At 26.8% G+C, this 21,499-nt stretch overlaps 1 protein-coding gene across 1 annotated transcript in view; it reads left to right on the forward strand.

Moving 5' to 3' along the window:
- Positions 1-1,161: 1,161 nt before the first annotated feature.
- The window catches only part of LOC129615895 (transcription factor mef2A-like), an 83,845-nt gene continuing 63,507 nt past the window's right edge, over positions 1,162-21,499 (forward strand). Inside the window, exons 1-2 of the mRNA XM_055531304.1 lie at positions 1,162-1,298; positions 18,156-19,919. Of these exons, the coding sequence (XP_055387279.1) occupies positions 18,644-19,919 (1,276 nt within the window). The 5' untranslated portion in view covers positions 1,162-1,298; positions 18,156-18,643. The remainder of the gene's footprint in view (positions 1,299-18,155; positions 19,920-21,499) is intronic.

Consider the following 21,499-nt stretch of genomic DNA (forward strand, 5'->3'; position numbering starts at 1 on the left):
TTCAATGAATGAAAATCGTGTTTTCCTTTTGTACTCATCTCATGTTCTTATTCATCGCAATAATATTATTCGAGTAAATATTCGAAATTAATTCGAATTTCGAAGTGGGCTTGAAACTGTTTTTTTTTTTTTTTCGAATTACAATAACTTGCTTTGTTTTTTTTAATAAAAGTTTATTTTTTTTAATTTTCTTATTTTCCGTTTTATATTGTATTCGTTTGTAAATGTTGGCTTTTGGTTTGTTATTTCTTTTTGTAGTTTTGAGCCGGTGTTTGTTTCTGATATTTTATTTTCCACCATAAAAATCCAGTCTTACGGTAACTTTATGGCAATAAAGTATCATATTGATATTAAATACGCGAGTGTAATATTAAAATTTTTGTTTTTCTAATTATAGTTTGTATAGAATTAGGTATATGTAGATGGCGCGTGGATAATTTTTAATTATTAGAAAAATTATTTAAAAAAAATAAAAATATTAAAATTTAAAAAAAAAAAATTAATAAATTAAAATTTATTTCGGTTATTGAAAAACTCTTAACAATTTGATGTTTTATTAAAAGAGAAAGAAAAATTTTAATTTTAAAAAAAGAAATAAAATAAAATTTTCCGGCGGTATTTCGAAAATTTTCGAAAATTTGATTGTCAAATTTAATTGAATTTAAATATTATGTGGTGTGAAAAATTTTGTAAATTAAATAAAATTTAATATTAAATTAAAAAAATAAAACTTGAAATTTTTTTTAAAATTATTAAAAATAATAAAAATTTAAAAAAAAAAAATTATTTTAAATTTTTCCTAAAATGATGATAAAATTAAAGAAAAAAAATAAATAATATTATTTATAATATTAAATACATTGTTTTTTTATTAAATTAATGTGCAAATATAAATGTTACTTATATACACATACACCTATACTTATATAAATACTATATAATAGATATAATATAGGTGAATATATTTTATAAAATTCAATTTGATAAGGTTTTGATAAAATTGAATGATAAAGAATTTTTTTTTTTCAATAAATACCCCAAGTACTTGTCAAATAATTTCTATAAAGTACAGTAAAAGAAATTATACATACATATAATCATTATCACCACAAAATATTATTTTAAAATATATACCTACATAAAAACAAAAACAATGTACATATATAACTGTAATATTAAATTTTGTGTTAAAAAATATAAATAAAAAAATATGTTGAAATAATTTAGAGAAAAAATTTTGAAATACACCACACCAAATTTTTTTTGTGGAATAATAATCTAATTCAAATTGTTATAATGTAAGTTGTATTTAAATATTATATAAGGTCTAAATTTTAAAAATATTTTAATAATAAATTATTTAAAAATTTTCCTATTAGTAGAAATTTCTAAAATAAACAATAAATTAATTTTAATTAGGGGGAGGAAAGTACAATCTGCTAACACAAATTCAATTAGTCACAGTGGTGAATTTTGAAAAATGAGTTGGTTTTTAAGTATCAAGAATAGTAAAAATCCATTTTTTCATATGTTCAAATATTTAAGGGCTTGCGTTTGAATCAATTTAAAAGTTAATTTGTTTATTTAATGTTTAAATAGAGCTCGATTGAAATTGTGATTGTAGCGGCGGAGAGAAGATGTCTATAGTTATTCAAAATTACCATTAACTTAGTCTTTTTAAATAGTGCACTTATACCACTTTCAAAAAAACCAGCTCAAATATTACAAATTGTTAATAATTGAGCTGGTTACTATTAAAAATTCCAAAAAGAATATTTTAAATTATTTAAATAAATAATTAAAATTTTATATAAAATTAAATAAAATCACCTAAATTAAATTATGTAAACTAAAATGTAACAAACTTACATACTTGACATAAGTACTACAGGCTTGTACTACAAGTACGATATTTGATATATTTTCACTTGCCGAATGAATTAGGAGTAATTGTTACTATGCATATTTAAAAATGTATATAGTAACAATTACTCTTATATAGATCAATAGATATCGCACTTCTAGAATAGCACAAATATAATACAAAATATGGCAAAAAATGCAAGTATAACATACTGCTAATATAAACTATTCATAGTGAATTTACGATATTAAGTATTCAAGTTAATTTCGTTACAGTAAATTCTGCAAAAAGTTCTTAGAAATTAACATAGTAGATTGAAGATTACATAAGAATAATTTACATAGTGATTGTAAATTTGTAAAACCGAAATAACAGTGCACCGCGACCACTAAATTACGACATACTTTAAATACTTGAAACGTTAAGTCAATACTCTTTCAATATCATTAAAATTTCTTAAAACAAATATTTTGAGTCAATATAAACAGGTTCATTTCAAGATGAAAATGCGTCGAGTTTTCACAAATCAAAAACATTTTAGTAAAATCAAAAAATTACGAAATCAAAATTCTTGACGTTTACAATAGTCGGCCGGCCACACGGCATAATTTTTTTCTTAAAATAAATTTCTATGGAATTAAAAATTAAAAAAAAAAAGTGTTAAGCAAATTGTCACTTGTAAGTTAAATTTCCTATATCAAAACTCGATCGGGCCATAACTTTCATTTTTGATAAATCTATAAAAGTTTCGAACTTAATCAATAAACTTTTAAAAAATTCCATAATTAATCTTTGAATTTCTTTTAAATGCTCTGATAATGCAATAAAAAAAAAAATTTTTTATTTTTGAAAACCTGTTAAGATTACAAAAATTGTATTTTTTCTTCTTAGAATTTTGATTAAATTAAAAAATAGGCCTATCTTTTCCCCCCTATGGAATTCTATTAATACTTTAAATAAAAAATAGTACAATTTCGATTACGAAAACGTTCATGCGATCATATTTTACGATAACCGTTAGATAGACTTATTTCCGAAGACTTTATGACTGAGTTGAAGAACCTTACAAAAAGTGAGTGTATAATCATTTTCGATCCCGTGAATCATAAATACTATATTGTTTTTTTTTTTTTTTGGAAAGTATAGTGTTATTAAATAAGGTGATTTTATCAAATGTTTTCATTTCAAGGCTGAATTTAATTTTTTAAATCACAAATTTAATTTTATTTTATAAATTTTGATTATTTTTGATTAACATGTAATAAAATTTTTCTTCACACCTGCTAAATTATAAGATATCAAAGTGATGTTATAGATCGATTCCAATGAATTCCAATTATAATTCATTAAATACTCGTAATTCAAATTCAAAAATTACGGGGAAATATAAAAAAATGCGTATAGACCTATTTGTGTGCCTATATCGGAAGTAGATTCGGTATTTATTTGGAAATAATAAGGAATTTAAAAATGTAAGAAGGTTTTCTTAGAATTAGTATTCACTGTAAAAAATTTTCGTCGAATCGAAAAAGTTTAATCAATAAATAATCTTCATTAATTTTCAACAGTAACAAACAGTAACAAAAACTCTACGAGAATAAATAGTTAAGCGACCAAGTTGTCAATCAATATGATAGTAAATTTATTAAGAAAATAATGTTTCCCAATAAAAGAAGGCTGCCTCTTGAAAGAATGAGTTTATTGTATAGGGTAAATTTCACTCAATTGGCGAGTAGCTTTGAAGTAAGAAAATGAGAAGTTGTTGTGCTATAGGATTAGTTTTTGCTAAGAGAAAAAAAAATTATTTAATTAATTATAAACGTTGGGATTAATTGTAACAACTCTGTAGATAATTTATTAAAATTAAATGGAACTTTGGTAAATTTTATTAAAATAGAATTTTTAAGTGGTTTAAAATTGAAGGACGTTGTATTGTAGATGATAACGTTAAACATAAGTAATATATATGTATATGTGCAAATATAATTTCGAAAAAGATCTCCTGATCATTTTTATTTAGTGAAATTTTAATAAAAATTCTTTGAAATTTACTTGTAGAAAAAATTAACTTGGGGGCCTGACTAATTGTTTTTTGTTTTTTCTTTCAAGTTTTGAATAGTTTGTACAGCGTATCGAATGATTCTTAAGTGTTCAGGTGTTTTTCAGAAGTTGTTTTTTCGGAAATACATTATCGACAATTCTCTAATGTATGGTGTAAGTTTTATTTAATTTTGTTAAAAGAATTTTATCGAAATGTAGTAATATGCTTTTAGTAGCTATGATTAACAAAAATAAAAAAAAAAACCTTGAAGTCTAAGATTAAATTTAGACTGAATGTTGTCTTGAATATTTATTTTAGTATTTCGTGGAGTAGCCTAGGCTAAAAATAGTCTAAGCATTGGCTAAAAATTCGTACATTTTATCAATGGCATTTTATCAATTTATGTGTGCGCAATGGCGATTTTGTTTATTTGAATTAATTAAGATAAAACAAAACCCTCCTTGATACACTTTTATCAGTGCTGTTATTTATGTGGTAATTGCAGGTGATTTATGGCTTTTGGGAAACGTTTACTGCACTACTGCGGTTCGGCAATTTCAGAAAAATCTATTGGTTTTATTATTTTGTTGCTTTATCTGTGTAAAATCTTAAAAAATATTTCGTCGGATATCTACATAATAGGCTGCACATCCCATTCAATACATTTATGTTCGTCAGTAACTCAAAAACTTTCAGTATCAAGTCTTTAGAAACTCGCAAGGAAAATTTATACTTTTATTTCTCATAGTTCAAAAAAATTGTTAAAATTTAGTGTGGCTCAATGAAGAATGACTCAAGAAAACTGGCTCAACAAAAATAGCTCAATGAAGAAATGTTCTGAAAATTGAAACTTTTTCTATCAAGCCTATTAATCTTATTCCATAGTATAGTGCAACAGTTGAACGATTTTTTTTTTCCGCATAAAAATTTAATTAAAAACGAAAAAAGTGTTGTTACACCGAATACAATTAGGGCAGAAAAAGTGTTCTTAAATGAAACTTGTGATTCGGAATAATAAATGGAAACCACCGAAAACAATGTTATAATAACAAGCCCAAATAAAGTGTTATAGCAATTTATAAACATATTTTATATAAATAAAAAAATTGTTCTATTGTGATATTTACTGCAATTTGAATAAACTTGTTGCAACTCAAAAAAACCATTTATTGCAATTTAGAAAATGGAAACGACGGTACTGATCTAAATCTTTGAAAAACAGGTACATTACAGGTACATCTTGCTGTTAGACAACCGAAAAGAACATAAAGCCTCACCTAAATTCTTAGTCTTGAATGAGAAACCGCTTCGAATTGTGTAGGAGCTCAGATGTTTCATCCACTATCAACGAACAAACAACATTTCAGGTTTATTATGGAGGAAAAATGTCTATAGTAATAGATAAAAGCTGACAAATATTCTAATTTCCGGAAGTTCCAATGCCGGTAATATCCGTACCACTGATTTGGAGCGAAAAATATAATTTTTAGATTACTTAATTTTCACTTAATTTATTTATCACATCATGTGCTTAATTGAATATTGGAAACTTTTCCAGCAATACAAAAACGCTTTTCTAAAACTCTTAAATTGGGCCTTTATCACAACCATTTAGTTTAACAATAACGAAGGACAAAAGTATTGAAAGACCGATTTTTGTAACTGTATTACAGAATAGTACAGTTACTATAACTGTACTACAGAATAGAACAGTTACTGTAACTGTACTACAGAATAGTACAGTTACTGTAACTACTACAGAATAGTACAGTTACTATAACTGTACTACAGAATAGTACAGTTACTAAATCATTAGTTACTAATAGAACAGTCATCAGCTTTTTACAAATTTCATATGGTATATCCGTTCCGGTCATATTCAAGGTCATCGATTAACTTTCTTAACTTGTGTATTTATTCCAATAATAACACACACATTCACGTCATATTAATCAAATATAAAATTATTTAAAGTACATGTGTACACGATCGTAATGCCTAAACTAATAATGGGAATTTTTTTTTTTTAATTTTTTTACACACAACACGTACATAATTTTCTATTTATTTATTCATTTATTTGCATATTGATAATTATAGATAAATTAATAATAAAAAAAAAAAATAAAAATTGTTGGAATTATTGATAAGAAATTGAGAATTTCTTTTAAACTTATTACATGTGAACATCACAAGAAAATTTTTATAGAAAAGTATAAGAGTTTCTTGTAATTTTGTTATCTTCACCTGTAAATAAGGTGTATTCAAATATACGAGCTGTAAACTATAACGATTATGTAAGGTGAAATACAAACACATAAGAATTTGTATATATGAACTATAATTATGCATATCTTGATTTATAAGTAAATAAAAGATTATAAGTTAAAAAAAAAATTGAACTAGTTTAGAAATAGAATAACGAGAAAACGTGTCTAGTTCTTTAAGATTTTCTGGAAATATTGATTTTTGTAAAAAATAAAACAAAAATTCAATTCCACTTTCTCATATACAAAATTACAAATAGAAACCTTTTTTTTGTAAACCTTTTATAACAGTTTTTTAAGTGTACATTTAGTTGTTATACAAATACCGGTTCACTTTGGGAATATGCCGAATGTATTTACAAAATTTTTTACAATTGAAATTATTTTTATAAAATTTTTTAATATTTTCCCAAGAGGTCAATAATATTAAAGTATATGTATGTATGTGCAAGCATTACAACCAAATTTTAGTAATTTTAAAATCTCTTCGTTTAATTATTCGGCGAAATTCGGAAATGTAAGACGTTTGAAGTAGGGATTCCTTTAAACGGATTTTCTTTTTAGGTACGGAGCAGCGTTCCCACTTGGATACAATTGTATCCATTTGGATACATTTTTGCTTTAAAATTTAGCTTGGATACAAAGATACTCAAATCTGCTAAAATGTCAAAATTGGCTACATTTTAAAATTTTGCTGAAATATGGATACATTTCTTTCTCGAACACTAAATAAATATTAGAAAACTTTTAAAGTGCTGTAACTTTTAAGTGAAAAATCTTCCAAAAAATTTTATTTGCTGACTAAATAAAATTTGCCCGTTTTCATGCTGAATCGTTTTTACCGCATAGTTCAAAAGCTACAGAACATATATTTTCTGACCTTAAATTTTAAAATGTAATAAAAATTGCGTGTGATTTCTAAAAGAATTTACTACAAATAATGAAACTGACATTGTTGAATAAAGCAAATTAATATTATTTACGAGTTTATTGGTATAAAATAAGACGATTTAGTATAATAATTCTACTTTAGGAGGCTGGATACATTTTGGATACATTTTTTTCTCGAAATTGGATACATTTTGTTTTTATTGACTGGGAACACTGGTACGGAGGCTAAATTTTTTTATCGAAAAATTGTTGTAAAACATACACATACCATACTCGACATTATGTACATGGGGTTTTGGTAAAATGTCCGAGTTTTGGAACTACTCTTGCCTCTACTAAACAGCGTTAAAAAATTATGCCTAATTTTTAAGGGAAAGCGCATAGTAGTGCGTTTTTTCTGTCACTAATCGACTATTATTCAATGATACAAGTAAAAAAAAAGGGATTTCTAATTTTTGTCCCTCTATAAGTGAACAATTAAAGTTCAATTAGTAGTCAGATTACATCTGAAAATCCTACCGATTATTTTCTTATTGAAAGCGGCACATTTTTATGAAATTTTTAATTTTTTATTTTCTTGTTCCATTTACTATAAAATTAAAATCAAATTTGATTACAACACCTAACCTAATTTGTCTTTCTTTTTTCCCCCATTCTCAATGAATTAAAATCCCTCCAGAAAAAAAAACAATATTCAAAGTGGGATAGCAATGATGGAAAAAAAAAAATCTTATTATATGCACAATACGTAAATTTTCACCTCATCTAATTTCATTTTATTAAAATTAAGAAGCACAAAAAAAAAAAAGAAGAGAGAAAAGAAATTTGAACTGGATCCGAATATTAAGTGAATTGAAAATATTCATTTCATTCAAATCTACTATACTTACATAAAATAGAGAAATCATCACCGAATATACATAATTTGTATGTGCATATATATATATATATGCATGAGTATATATATATATGTCGTATATATGAAAAATTATTAAAATTCATCGCTTGTAATAATTCCTTTTTTGATTTACAACAATAATTATATTACATTTTTTGCTCTCATTGTTCAATGAAAATTTTTCAATTCAAATTTTAAAATTCTTATATACAAGTATACACGACACACACATACACTTTGATACCAACAAATGTACGTACATTATAATAATGATAATTCCTTTAGTGGTTTACCGCACTACCAAAAAAAAAAAATTATTATTATTATTATTGAAACCAATAAAGTCGCCGCCATTTATACCCATAGTATACCGCTGACAGTATTTGACTTAAAAATTTATAGATTTTGTTTCCATTTTTTTTTCTTTCTATTCAGATTTTTTGTCTCTTTCCACTTGTTTTTTTTCTTTTTGCTGTTTTTATTTTTGGTGGGCCATCTCAGCCAAAAAAATAACAAAAGAAAGTAGAGGAGAAAGAAAAAACAAATTAAAAATTTTGTGCTGCTGTGTAGGAAGTCTTGCTGACTTTATTTTCATTCATTCATCTCTAAAAAAAAAACAAAAAAAAAAAATTTATACCAAAGATGAAATGAAACGAAAAAGAGACAGATAGAATTGAATAATAATGAAAAGAAAATAACAGATCTTTTCATTAACTTAAACCAAATAATGTAGCATGTACCCTTCCATTACCATACCATAAAAATAATTATAATTAGAGGCAGTAGCAATAATTATTACGTATTTCACCTTGGTAAATGAACACCAGTTTCTGTCATAAAATTTTTTAAATACACCTGAACTATAGTTTACGGCTATCTTGTTGATAACTGAAATTTGTTGATATTCATAAAATTTTTAAATGTATTCCAATTGGATAGCATTACCCTAGATTGGTTCTGAAAATTACTTTGTCTAACTAAGAAAATTTGTTTTAATTTCCGTGCAGCTTTCTTCTTTTCATCAAGATTAGGAGGCAAAAAAAAATGTTTACACATTGTTTCCCTTATGGTTGTTCTTTCTTTTAAAATAAGTCATGTAAATTTCGTTCTAAAACTAGTTATCGGTTACCCTTTGTATGGTTAGAATTTTTTTGTCTCAAATAATTCTAGCAAATTTAAATTGGAGAATAATTGCAAAAGGTTATTAGCTTGTGCCTTGTTAATTATGATGTAAACTGTTGCAACGTAGAAAAGTTCCCATAGTTTTTTCATACATTCGTAGTCTATTTGATAAAATGTCTGTTTAGAAAACGGGAATATGTAATTAATTTAAAATCAGTTCGAAATGAAAATAAATATGCCGTCCGGTTGCATTCTTTCTTTCGCCATCTACATAACTGCACAGCCACAGTCATTCTTTCAAGGATATCTGAATTTTTCCGAATGTTCAGTTATTTTTCATTCTAATTGCGGCTGTTCTTAATCAAATTTTGTTCATATACTAAAATTTGTTGATACTTAGAAAATACAAATTAGAAGAATTAGAAGAGAAACACTGCGAAATTGTGATTCAATTTTTCCCCAAAAAAGAGGGGGCCATTTACCTGTTTATTGTGAATTTCGGGATTAGTTTCAAATTCATTTAGTATTACTGTCCTGCTAGTATTTGTATCGTATCACAGTAATGTTATTCGTGCAAAAAATAATTTTAATTTTAGCGATAATCGAGATTCAGGTGTACATTCAAGATAAAAGCGAAAAACATTAAAAAAAAAATAATTATTATAATAACAATCAATGGTATGACAGTGGTGCACTAAAAAAATAAAAAATAATAATGTCTACAAATATGACATGCTAGCAACTTACCAAATAAAAATAAAATAATAAAATTTCGTTGTCTTTTTATTCTCTTCATCCTTTTCTTCCCTACTCTTTGTTACAATATTATGTACAGTTAGTTTTTTTTTCACATTATTTATGAGTGTATGTGTGGTTAAGTTTTTTGACAGATCATCATCATCATCATTATTATTATCATCATCATCAGCATCTTAATAATACCTTTTGATGACGCTTAAAGTTTTTAACATTCAAATAACTGAATGACATGTAAATGTAAATGATTATTACAAAATCTCTGATATCGATGCTGATGATGATAATAATGACAGTAAATGGTAATAGTAGGTGCTACCACTATTTTTGATAATGCTTGATATTGTTGTGGTTGCTTTTGTTATTTTTGTTACCAATAAAATTTGTGGCCATAGTTTTGACTATTTTTGTATAGAAATAATTTGTCTAATCTTTTATGATTTTTTTATTTTCTTATGGTTTTAATATTTTTTTTTGACTATTGTAGATGGAGCCTTTGTGACTTTAACATTTTATTATTATTATTATCTTTTTTCATGTGTATTTAAATATGGACTTGTGATACGTATCTAATTTGAAAAAATGTTAAAAAAAGAATTCAAATTAAAAGTACAAGAGTGGTAAAGAAATCATTTATTTGTACAAAGGTAGCCATTTTTAAATTAACAAAAAAAGAGAGGAGAAAAAAAAGAGTACTAGATGGGTACATTATTCAAAAATTAAAATAATTTTTAAATATGAATTGAAATTTTATTGAAAGGTGTATTTTAATTGAGCAGGAGTTTTTTTTCCCCCGTTGGTCGTTTCCTTTTTCGGAGTTTTACAAAACAAAAATAAGAAATTGCTGTGAAATACCAAAAAAAAAATTCAAAGATCCATAAAAGATTTCATAATGAGTTTTTTTTTTTTTTGTAATTTAAATTTAAAGTCATTATAATAAAGAACGCGTTCAGGTGGGCAGCTATTATATTCATTTGTCAAAATTTAAAAATATTCAATAGAAAGTTGAAAATCGATTTGTTATCTTGCCAAATTTACTCTCAAGTTTTGTAATAGGGTTTATTTATCATTAATATTGTCGTTAATATGCGAAATTCGAAAATAGTTTTGAGAACGTTAGGTTAGGTAGATATAATGACAATGAAATGAATAAATCGAGCACATTAATTAAGTTCTCGAATTTAGTCGGTAATTAATAAGCAGATCAGTACTGTACTAGCCAAGTCGTTGAAAAAATTTAAGCCCTTTTTTGTCTTTAATTTAAGAGATGTCATGAAATGTCGCAATCTTAACTGTTATATTATGTAATTTTTGTATAACATTAAAACGCTAATTTTATAACTATTATACGCAAAGATACCATCACTCGAAATATTACATTCATCATCATTACCATCAATGGCTGGACAATCCTGTTTGGGTTTTGGCCTCCTGCAATTTTTGCTTCCATGTCGATTTATCCTTCGCTAAGATTCGCCAGTTTCGCACACCGATTGTTTCTGCGTCTTTTTGTTTACCGTCTATCCATCTTAATTTGGAAGGCACTTTCTTTTCTTGAAATCGCATTTCCCGTACACTGTTTGGTTTGGTGGGTACTCATTGGTAGCAGGTTCTATGTGGCTCGCCCAAAGTAATCTATCGATCTTTATTACTTGTATTATGTCGCTATGGTTATACATGTCGTACAGTTCTTTATAGTACCGTATTCTCTATATACTGTTCTCATTTATTGCTCCAAAAATTTTTCTGAGAATCTTTATTTCAAAAACTCCAAGTTTGATTTTGTCAGCTTTACTCAGTGTCCATGTCTCACTGGACTACGTCAGCACTGGTTTTATAGTGTTCGATAGATCTGTATTTTTGTTTTTCGATCGATAACATTGCTTTTTAAGAGTTTCCGTAAACCATAATAGCACCTATTTGCTGCCAAAATCCTTTGCGTGATTTCGGTGCTAATGTTATTTTCACTATTAATATCGACGCCTAGATATTTGAAATTTTTGACAATTTCGAAATTGTATTCCCCAATTGTAAGGTTTTGACCTAGACTACTAGCTCCTCATTCTCTGTATGATAGTACTAAAATTTTCGTTTTGCTTTCATTAATAATTAAACCCATATCGTTAGCCGCCCTCTCGATATTAATGAAGTTGTTTTTTACTTCTGCAATAGATTTTGTTACTATGTCAACATCATCAGCGTATGCTAGGACCTGTGTCGATTTATAAAGAATTATCCCTTTCACATTTATTTTTGAATCTCATATAACTTTTTCCAAGGCGAGATTAAAGAGTGTGGAAGATAGACCATCTCCTTACCTTAAGCCATTTATTGTTTCTAATTCTTGAGATATGTCCTTTTGTATCTTGATTCTATTCCTAACTTTGGCCATGGTGCACTTTACCAAACGCACAATTTTGCAGAAATATTGAATTGTTTCAAGTACATGACGTAAAATAAATATTTGATCTGATGTTGAATTTCCAGATAGGAAGCCGGTTTGGTAACTGCCTATAGCTTTGTCAGTAATTGGTCGTAGTTTTTCAAGTATGATGTTTGAAATAATTTTATAACTTAAATTTAAAAGTGTTATGCCAATCCTTTTTTATGGAATGGGCATGTAAGTCTAACTTCAATTGTTCTGGCGTGAGCTCATTGTTCCATACTTTAAGAATGAGATAACAAACACTTTGTAGAAAATTTCCTTCCATATTCTTAAAAAACTCAGCCTTTGTTCCTATATGAAGTCTTATTTGTTCCTATGAAGTTCTTTTATAGCGGCTTTAAAGTTGAAGTTCTTTATAGCGATCATCTAGTGTCGGTGGTTCAATTTCACTTACGTTTTCTGTTGTACTTTCTTGAATATTTATTACGGGCTGTACATCTTCATTTTTATTTAAAAATTCATCGAAATGCTGTACCCACCTCTCTAATCTGGGACTTATCTGTTAATACATTAAATACTAATAATTAATAACAATTTATAACAGTTTAATTATTTATAAAATATATAAGTACACATATGTATTTAAAATCAAATCAATTCAGTATTTCCCCGTTTTGCAACAATTAAAATTATTTTTATTTAATTTGAAAATATTTTAATAAAGTGACCGTATACACATTTATTTAAGAATATTGTAATATTACGTCAAACATGTATTTTATAACAGTTAATAAGCATATTTTAATAAGTACAGTTTACATATGCATATTAGATATATTTGTTAATTATATATCCGAATACATATTATACGGAAATTAAAATTCTCTTAAATATCATGAACGCGAGTATTTTATTCGGATCATTTTAATTACCATAAAAATTTTAATTATTTCAGAAAACAAAAACAGAAAAAAAAAAAAACAAAACTTATAATCTCAAAAACTTTTATAATTTCTATAGAAAATCTCATAGTGAAAAACTTTCCTATATATACTATGCCACTTTGGTTACGTACTTATACACTACATATATACATATATATAAATGTACAAGGTACATGGTACATTTTTTTTATGCAAGTCATTTTAATTAGAAAATTATTTTGTTGGGTGATCTTTCTAAAGCATCGCTAATAACGTAATTTGCGTTTCATCAGCCAGTTTAGTGCTTATTTTAATTTAAAATATTGTAAAAATGTTATGTAAATGTTATCTATACAATATATATGTATTACATAAATGTATTACATTTTGGTATGGAAATATAAGAAAAAATTATTCCATGTCCAAGCTGATTAGTTCAAGATGATTGTAATATGTAGATGAGTTGTTTATATATACACAAACATACATATATGTAACGTACTTATATGTAGAGAAAATTAAATTTAGTTTGAATTAAAAAGATAAGATGAGATTCAGATTTTTTCATTTTTGAAGAATTCCATTTAAATATTATTCATTGCGATGGTAGTATTTTTATCTACATACATATAGATACTGTATACTCTGACTGTGCATTGGATAGTTATTATACGGATAAAATCCCCATGATTACTGTAGGTTTAATGTTTCAATATTTTTCGGTTTTTTTTCTGTTCTTTCTTTCTGGCTGCTCTTTTCCTTTTCTCTTTTTTTTTTCTTCTTTTAAATTCATTGTAATAATTTCAAAGGTACATGCCGAAAGTTGTAAACTATATAAATAATATTAATCAACACACTCATATACCTATATGTATGTACACGCGTATATGAGTATTCAAAATCAATGTTTATTGAGATTTAATAGAAAATTGTGTTGACAATAAGAGTTGGCAATTGATTTTAAATTTTTTTTAAATATTGTCGCGTGTGAATTTTTCAATTAAAAAGAATTTTAATTATTTCTTGCAGAAATGTTGCAGAAATAATTGTATTCAAATTTTATTAGACTTTTATTTTGAACAATTATCATTTAGACGCACAAAATGTGGCTATCAGATTGCCTAGAAAAATTGTCATCATTTGATAAGATAGGAAGGAAAAGAATAGTGGTCAGATAGTAGGGACAGAAGTTATTTTACAATGGGTGATATAAAAAAATTTTTGGACTAAGTTTTACGAAACAACAGTTTAAAAAAACAAAAAAAAGCTGAGCCACAGTACCACTATTATATAACCCATAGTAAAATATATTTAAATTCCTGGAAAGCCAGAGAGAGAAGGATCTCGGTGCACCTTTTAAATGCCAAAATCAAAATAACTGGAGCTAGAATGACTACGCGAAACATGCTAATTCATTCCTACCATAATCGGTACTGTGTTGATAAATAGTGAAAAGCTCTCAAATCGTTCGAATTCTGTCTCAAAGGACGTCAGAACAAAACAACTTCAAGTTCAACAAGAGTAGTCCATCTTCATACGGCGGCCATCTAAGAGAATCGGACAAAACTAAATCATACAATGCTAAACAAAGAAATATCCTCTGGACGGATTCGATCCTAGAAATATCAATAGAACAATTGGGAACCTAAGCCTGACATGTGTACTCCCGAATCGGCCTAACATATGGTAATAGGCCTATGAACTTATGGGAAGCAAATTTATTACAACGTAGTCGTAAAATTAATTTGTTTCAGAGCTTTTTAATCCAAGCGCCTAAATTTATGCAATTTTCTTTAATTTGCAAACAATCTCATATTGATTTTCTTTTCTTTTGTAATTCAAAAATTTTCATTGGTTTACAACTTTCTTTAGTTTGGTATTTCTTTATTTCCTGCTCTAATTTTATACTTTTTGTTTTCTGTTCTTTTAATCTTGTAAAAGCAAATTTGAACAACTTGTAATTTTTTTGATGGAGTACGCTGTCGTCGTCAGTAGTTTTCATTGCTTTAAAAACTAATTTACGTACAACTAAAAAAAAACTCTTTGCTTGGAAAACATTTTTGCTTGGTCACTTTTTAAGAATTTCTGGCGTTTTTTTTTGTTCTTCTTTTTTGTTATTAGCTTTTTAGATGTATTTTACATTACCGAATGTTTTTCATCTCCCTTTTTTTGGGCATGTTCCTCTACATATTTGTATTTTTAGAAGAAAAATTATTCAAAAAGAAAAAAAATCATTCAAATTTTGAGTCTTTTTAATTGGAAAGTGATTTTTTATTGAGAGAAATTTTTTTTTATTAAAATAAAGAGGAGAAAAGTGAAAAAAAAATATTTTAGGGTTCCGAAATAATCAATGATGCTTTTTTTTTATTGTATGTATGTGTGAATAATTAATAATTGGCGACAAGAGATTTTATGTCTTAATTAAAAACATGTTTTTCATTTTTTTTTTTTCTTGAGTGTACCTGTAAGGTAATTATTTTAATTCTATTAAAGAAATTTCAAAAGTTCCTAATAAAAATGTTAATAAATTCAAATTTTGTTGATGGAATTGTCAATTTGGATTTCATACGAATTCGTGATAAACAATCGACATGTGGACTAGTTTCATTTTAGTGATAAACTATCGTGCCGTAAATACTTGCAAAACAAATTCTGTAAGTCTAATTTCCAAAACAAATTCTGTAAGTTTCTAAACATTGCTCTTAAATATCGGAAAAATTTCTGTATTGATGAGAATTGCGTAGCACATGTACTCTCTTTTAAATTCTGCAATATTCCAACTCAAAAATTCTAGATGAAATTCATTGTTGCTTGCCGTTTCAACATAGAATTTGTGTAATATTTAAAAATATTGAAATTTTCGCTCGAATTGATTAAAAAATTTTAATTTTGTTTTACATAATAAAAAAAAAACTTTAATTACTTTTTAAATTCAAATAATATTGAAAAAAAAGCCAATTTTTTTCCTCATTTTTCAATAAAAATTAAGTTAAAAGATTATGGCAGTTTAATAAAATATTTCAACAGGTGAACCAGCATGACATCTCACCTTTAAATAAAAAAAAAAACAAAAATTTTATAAAAAGTAGCAGAAATTATTTTACTAACACCATTCACTTGTCTGTTTTTTTTTATGTGCTACTATTAAATCGTATACAAAGATATTGAAATTTTTTTTAATAGTGAGATTAAAACTAAGAGAAGGTATGGAGCGCCGAATGAAGTTCATAAAATCAAAATTTACTTAATAAATGTTTAATTCAACAAAGGTTTTAACACAGTGCACCGATTATTTTAGTCCGGTATTGAAATTTTTTTCGTAAAAGTCAGCGGAACAAAGCTTTAGTCCATTACCCACACCTTCTCAATATACCAAAATCCATCATATGAATACATCTCGAAGAACTGGCGGCGGGAGGAGGAGGCCTTATTTGGTATGGTTAATATTTAAGTCAAATGATGGAACGTGTAAAATTTTGGAGGTTAAGTTGCACTCTCATTTCGATTTCCAACTTAATTTAATGTAGTTAAAAAAATGTATTCGTGTACTTTCAATGAAAACCTCTAAGTTGCTTACAAAAGCTTAAAAATCAAAAGAAAATGATCAAATTTATTTATCTGACAGTTCAAATCTAATGTTTCGTGGTGGCACTTTTCTGGAATTTGTGCGGCAACTTATTTCATTAAAGTTATTTAGAAAAGTAAGTTTGACATTAAATTTGACAGTTCATTATCAATAATAATTTTTTTAATGTCAATGATTTCTCAAGCTTCTGATCTTAAAATTGCCAATTTTCTTAATTATTCAATTAGAAAATTAAATTTTGTACTTATTTACAGCTTTTCGAAATAAAAATTATTTTAAAGAAATATTTTTTATTTAAATTTGTATGCCAAAAAAAAAAAAAAAAAGAACAACTGCAAAAAAAATAAAAAATTGCCTGCAGTTATTAACAATTTTACCCACCAGTCGGATTCAATTCGATTTCTCCTATGGTAAACGAAAATAATTGGTTTAATGTTCGCTAAAAATTAAAGTAAAAATAAGAGAATAAAAGTTGTTGAGATGTTAAAAAGCATAAAAAATACACAAAAAAATATTACTTAAACTGATCCATAAGAAATTGTGGGCGTTAGTAGTGTTATTGTTTAACATTACTTTTGTATATATAAAAAAAACGCAACAACAATAATTTACCATATTTTTTTTTTATTTCCTTTAAAATGCCTGCTAACTGGTTAATGATAATTTGGATTTTAATCTAGGAATCGTTAAAAAAAAAATGAGATAGGGAAAAATAAGAAGTAGAAAATGATTTTATATACGTACACATACACAGATGTGTATACAGATTCTAAAGAATCTTTATAAAGATCTAAAAAGAATTTCTTTTTATCTCTAGTTACGAATCTTAATTGTGTACCATATGAGTGTCTAAATTTATCTAATCACTAAATTAAAATTTAAAAGAATATACGTGGCGACTTCAATTCATTCATTTTTAAAGCTCATATCGTATAAACACTAGTATAGAAATTTTGGGCGGGAAATGCAATGTATATAATATAGCAAAGGAAGAATTATAGTAAAAATACGAAAATAAGAAGATATAACAAGTGACTATGATACCTTTGATTATATAAAACTATTAGAGATTAAAATAAAGATTTTGCTTTCATACAAAAGAAAATCTTGGTGTCTACATTTAAGAATGCATTTTTCGATGTCTTGTCTACTTATTGATTTCCTGTTCATGTCCATTAACTAAAGAACAAAAATATTGTTAACATTTTTAGAATAAATTAGGTATAGAATAAGTATACATGTACATAAAAATGTAGACACGTATAAAAATGTATAAAAATGCTCGGCTTGACTTCAATAAACTTTTCATCAAATTAAACAAAAAACAAACTTCACTAATTTTTTAAAATAAATTAATTTTAATACAATCTTCATTTTTTGCTTAATTTTCTTTCTAAATTAAATTTACTTTTAATTCACAGATCGCGTTCTTGTTGTGTTTGCTACTATAGAGAAATTTTCCTGGAGACAAAAAGCAGCAAAAAATTCAGGTTAATTAAATAAAATTTTACTTATACTTACCACACACAAAATTGAGAGAGAAACAGATAAACAAATAGCGGCCATTTAAAAAAAAAACTTAAGTATTTGTTTTTACTAACAATATCTTCCACGAGGGGGCCTGTGCAATAACTCAAAGCAAAACAAAAAAAAAAAGAAAACAATTCATTGAATTTTTAAGTGGATCGAATTAGTTAATGATGAAATTTCAACAACAAAAACTTAAACTCTCAATAAAAACTTTATTGAATAACACATAAAATTTTATACACATTTGTTTTTCAAAAAAAAAAATAAAAAACACAAGATTTCTTTTAAATATAAACCAAAAAAAAAAACTTTAACTTCACCATTCAACAACAATAAAACAACAACGAGTGAAAAAAAAAACTTTGCCATCATAATTATTATGCCATTACTGTTAACTAATTATCAAAATATCGTTTCATACGGAATGTTACTAGATCATAATAGTTTTAGAAGCAGAAATAGTTTCAACAATTTGGAACATCAACATCATCATTTACAGCAGCAGCATCATTCACATCGTAATCATTTATATCAGCAACCAATTGATTTTACAATGTCCAAATATAAAGAATCTTTAATTAATTTAACATCATCAGGAGTAGCATCAACATCAGCAGCATCGATATCATCAATAACATCAACCGGAACAACAACAAATACAACAACAGCAATTGCAGAAGCTGCAGCTGCAATTGCTGCTGCTGCTGCTGTCGCTTCTATAAATACAACAACAACAAATAATGGAAGATCAATTAATGATCAAACAAATTTTTTATTTCCAAATTCACATACAACTATGCAATTACAACCAACTGGCCATAATATACATCATTCACAACATCATCATTCTCATCATCATCATCAACATCAACAGCAGCATTATCATTCAAATCATCCATTAATACATCATCATTCACAAACATCAAATTTAAAACATAATATAACATCTCATTTAGCAGCAACAACACAACATCATAATTCAGCAACAAATAGTTTACAACAATTACAACATTTAACAAATTTACATAATACATTGCAATTGGAACAACAAAAATTAACTCATAGTCAATTGCATTCGAATATATCAAGGCATTATTTTAATCAACAACAACATCACCAAAAACAATTACAACATAAGAAACAACAACAAAATAATCAAGAACAACTAACACAACAACAACAACAACAAGAAGCATTTATTGAACAACATGGCCTTTCACATAATATGATCGGTTTAAGAACACAACAGTTACAGCAAATGTGCAATGAACTTTATGGGAATTTAAATGATTCAGTTACCGCAATTGGTAAAGATTCAATTCTACCATCTTTGGGTATCAATGTCGGCGGTAATATTACTGGAAATGTTACTTTAAATAGAAATCGTTTTAATAGTAGTGATAGTAGTGCAAGCAGTAATAAAAGTCGTAGAAGTAGTAGTGGTAGTATAACTGGCAATAATAGTAATAAAAACAATAATAACAATAGTAATAACAATAATAATAATAGTAATAATAATAATAATAGTGCCACGAAAAGTATTAATAGCAATTTTAATAATAAAATAACTAAAGAAGGGAATAAAACCGGTAAAAATGATTTAGTTCCTAGTAGTATAGCAACGTCGCCAGCTTTAATTATGGACGATGTCGAAGGTATGTTTTTATTATGTTTTTTAATGTTGTATTTTTTATTTAAAAAATATTTTAAATTCCTATTTTTTTTTAAATTTTTATAATCATAATATTTTCTGTATTTGTAATCTTTCCGATTAGCTTTAGTAATATTTTTGGTTTTATAGATATTTTTAAGGAAACAATGAAGTGAATCATCTTTAGCAATTATTGTTGTGCGGCATTTTTGATAATTCACTTTGATAATTTTGCACTGCTCGAACTGACAAAAAGTTTATGCCCTTGTACTAGTGAATTAAATTCAGAAATGGAGCGCAAATATATAACATTTCATTTTAAAGTTACATCATTGCTCTTTTTTTTACAAAAATCAAATTAGAAGTTCCGCTGAGGGTTGCTGTTAAAACTATTTAAGTTGAAGCTCTAAGTTAGAAAGGCAAAGTCTAACTGCATTATCAACCACAGCCATAATTTTAATTTATAGTAAGCTAGCCTTTGCAAATTGTATTGTATCAGAAAATTTTTAAGTGAACGGAATATTCACGATTAAGTACGCTAATAGTAAAGAATTTTTTAGCAAAATTCTTTTAATTATTGCATACCATAAAATTATATACGAACACGATATGTATAAAAACCAGTTTTTTTTTTTCTTTAGTCCACGTGGACAAGTAGGTGAAACCCTTCATGGGGAATGAGATGGTTCCGCACACCTCAATACTGTCGGTCCGTGCTGCTCTCTTTCATGATGAAACCTATCTTTATGTTTAATTCTCCTCTTTTTGATTTCTACGCATCCTAAATTATGTCGCTTCTATCTCGTCTGCTTCCTCCAGATATTTCAGCCTCTTCTTCTTGCGTAACAACATTTCTATGTATTTCGCTTTCTAGCACTCGTCTCACGATATTCTCTGGAGCCATTATTCCGATGGGCGTTTCTAAGCCTTGACGTTCAGTTTCTGCAATGCTGCATTCGAGAAAAGTGTGGAAGATAGTATCTTCCGCTCCGCCGCAGTGCCTGCATTCAGGGCTCCTCAACCTCCTCCTCCTGTGTAAGTAGCCGAAAAGATCCATGACCCGACAAAAACTGCGTAATGCAAAAATTAACTTTGCCAAGCCCACACCCAACCCACCGGGTTCAGGTATCAATCTAGCTGCCCATCTACCTGTGTGGTTGCTATCCATCGTTCCTCCCATATCTCCATCGTCTGTGCTCTCGCTTCCGCTGCCGCTTTTTTTTTGGTGATGTTTTGATATCTTGGTATAAGAATCAGTAGTCTTACCACAAACTGCAAAATTTCTTAGCTTATTGTTATTGGTTATTAGCTATTGACACTAATTCAAATTTTCATTCTGTGCTAACTGCAATATTGTACAGGAATTTTTCTAATTTTGAAAATTGGAAAGGAATATCGATTTCTAATGTGTTGAATTTTAATAATTTTCAGTTTATGTTGAACTGTAAGATTTTTCTATGTTATTGTATTTTGAAAAATAAATTTCATCATCCAGTCAGCCATTATTGTATATTTTCATTATGTTCCTTAAAAGCCTCAACGGAAATTAAAATTTTTGAAATGTAAATTTCTTGAATTACTTGT

Source organism: Condylostylus longicornis, unplaced genomic scaffold (assembly GCF_029603195.1).
Source record: "Condylostylus longicornis isolate FDR11 unplaced genomic scaffold, ASM2960319v2 ptg000153l, whole genome shotgun sequence".
Classification (NCBI taxonomy): Eukaryota; Metazoa; Arthropoda; class Insecta; order Diptera; family Dolichopodidae; genus Condylostylus; species Condylostylus longicornis.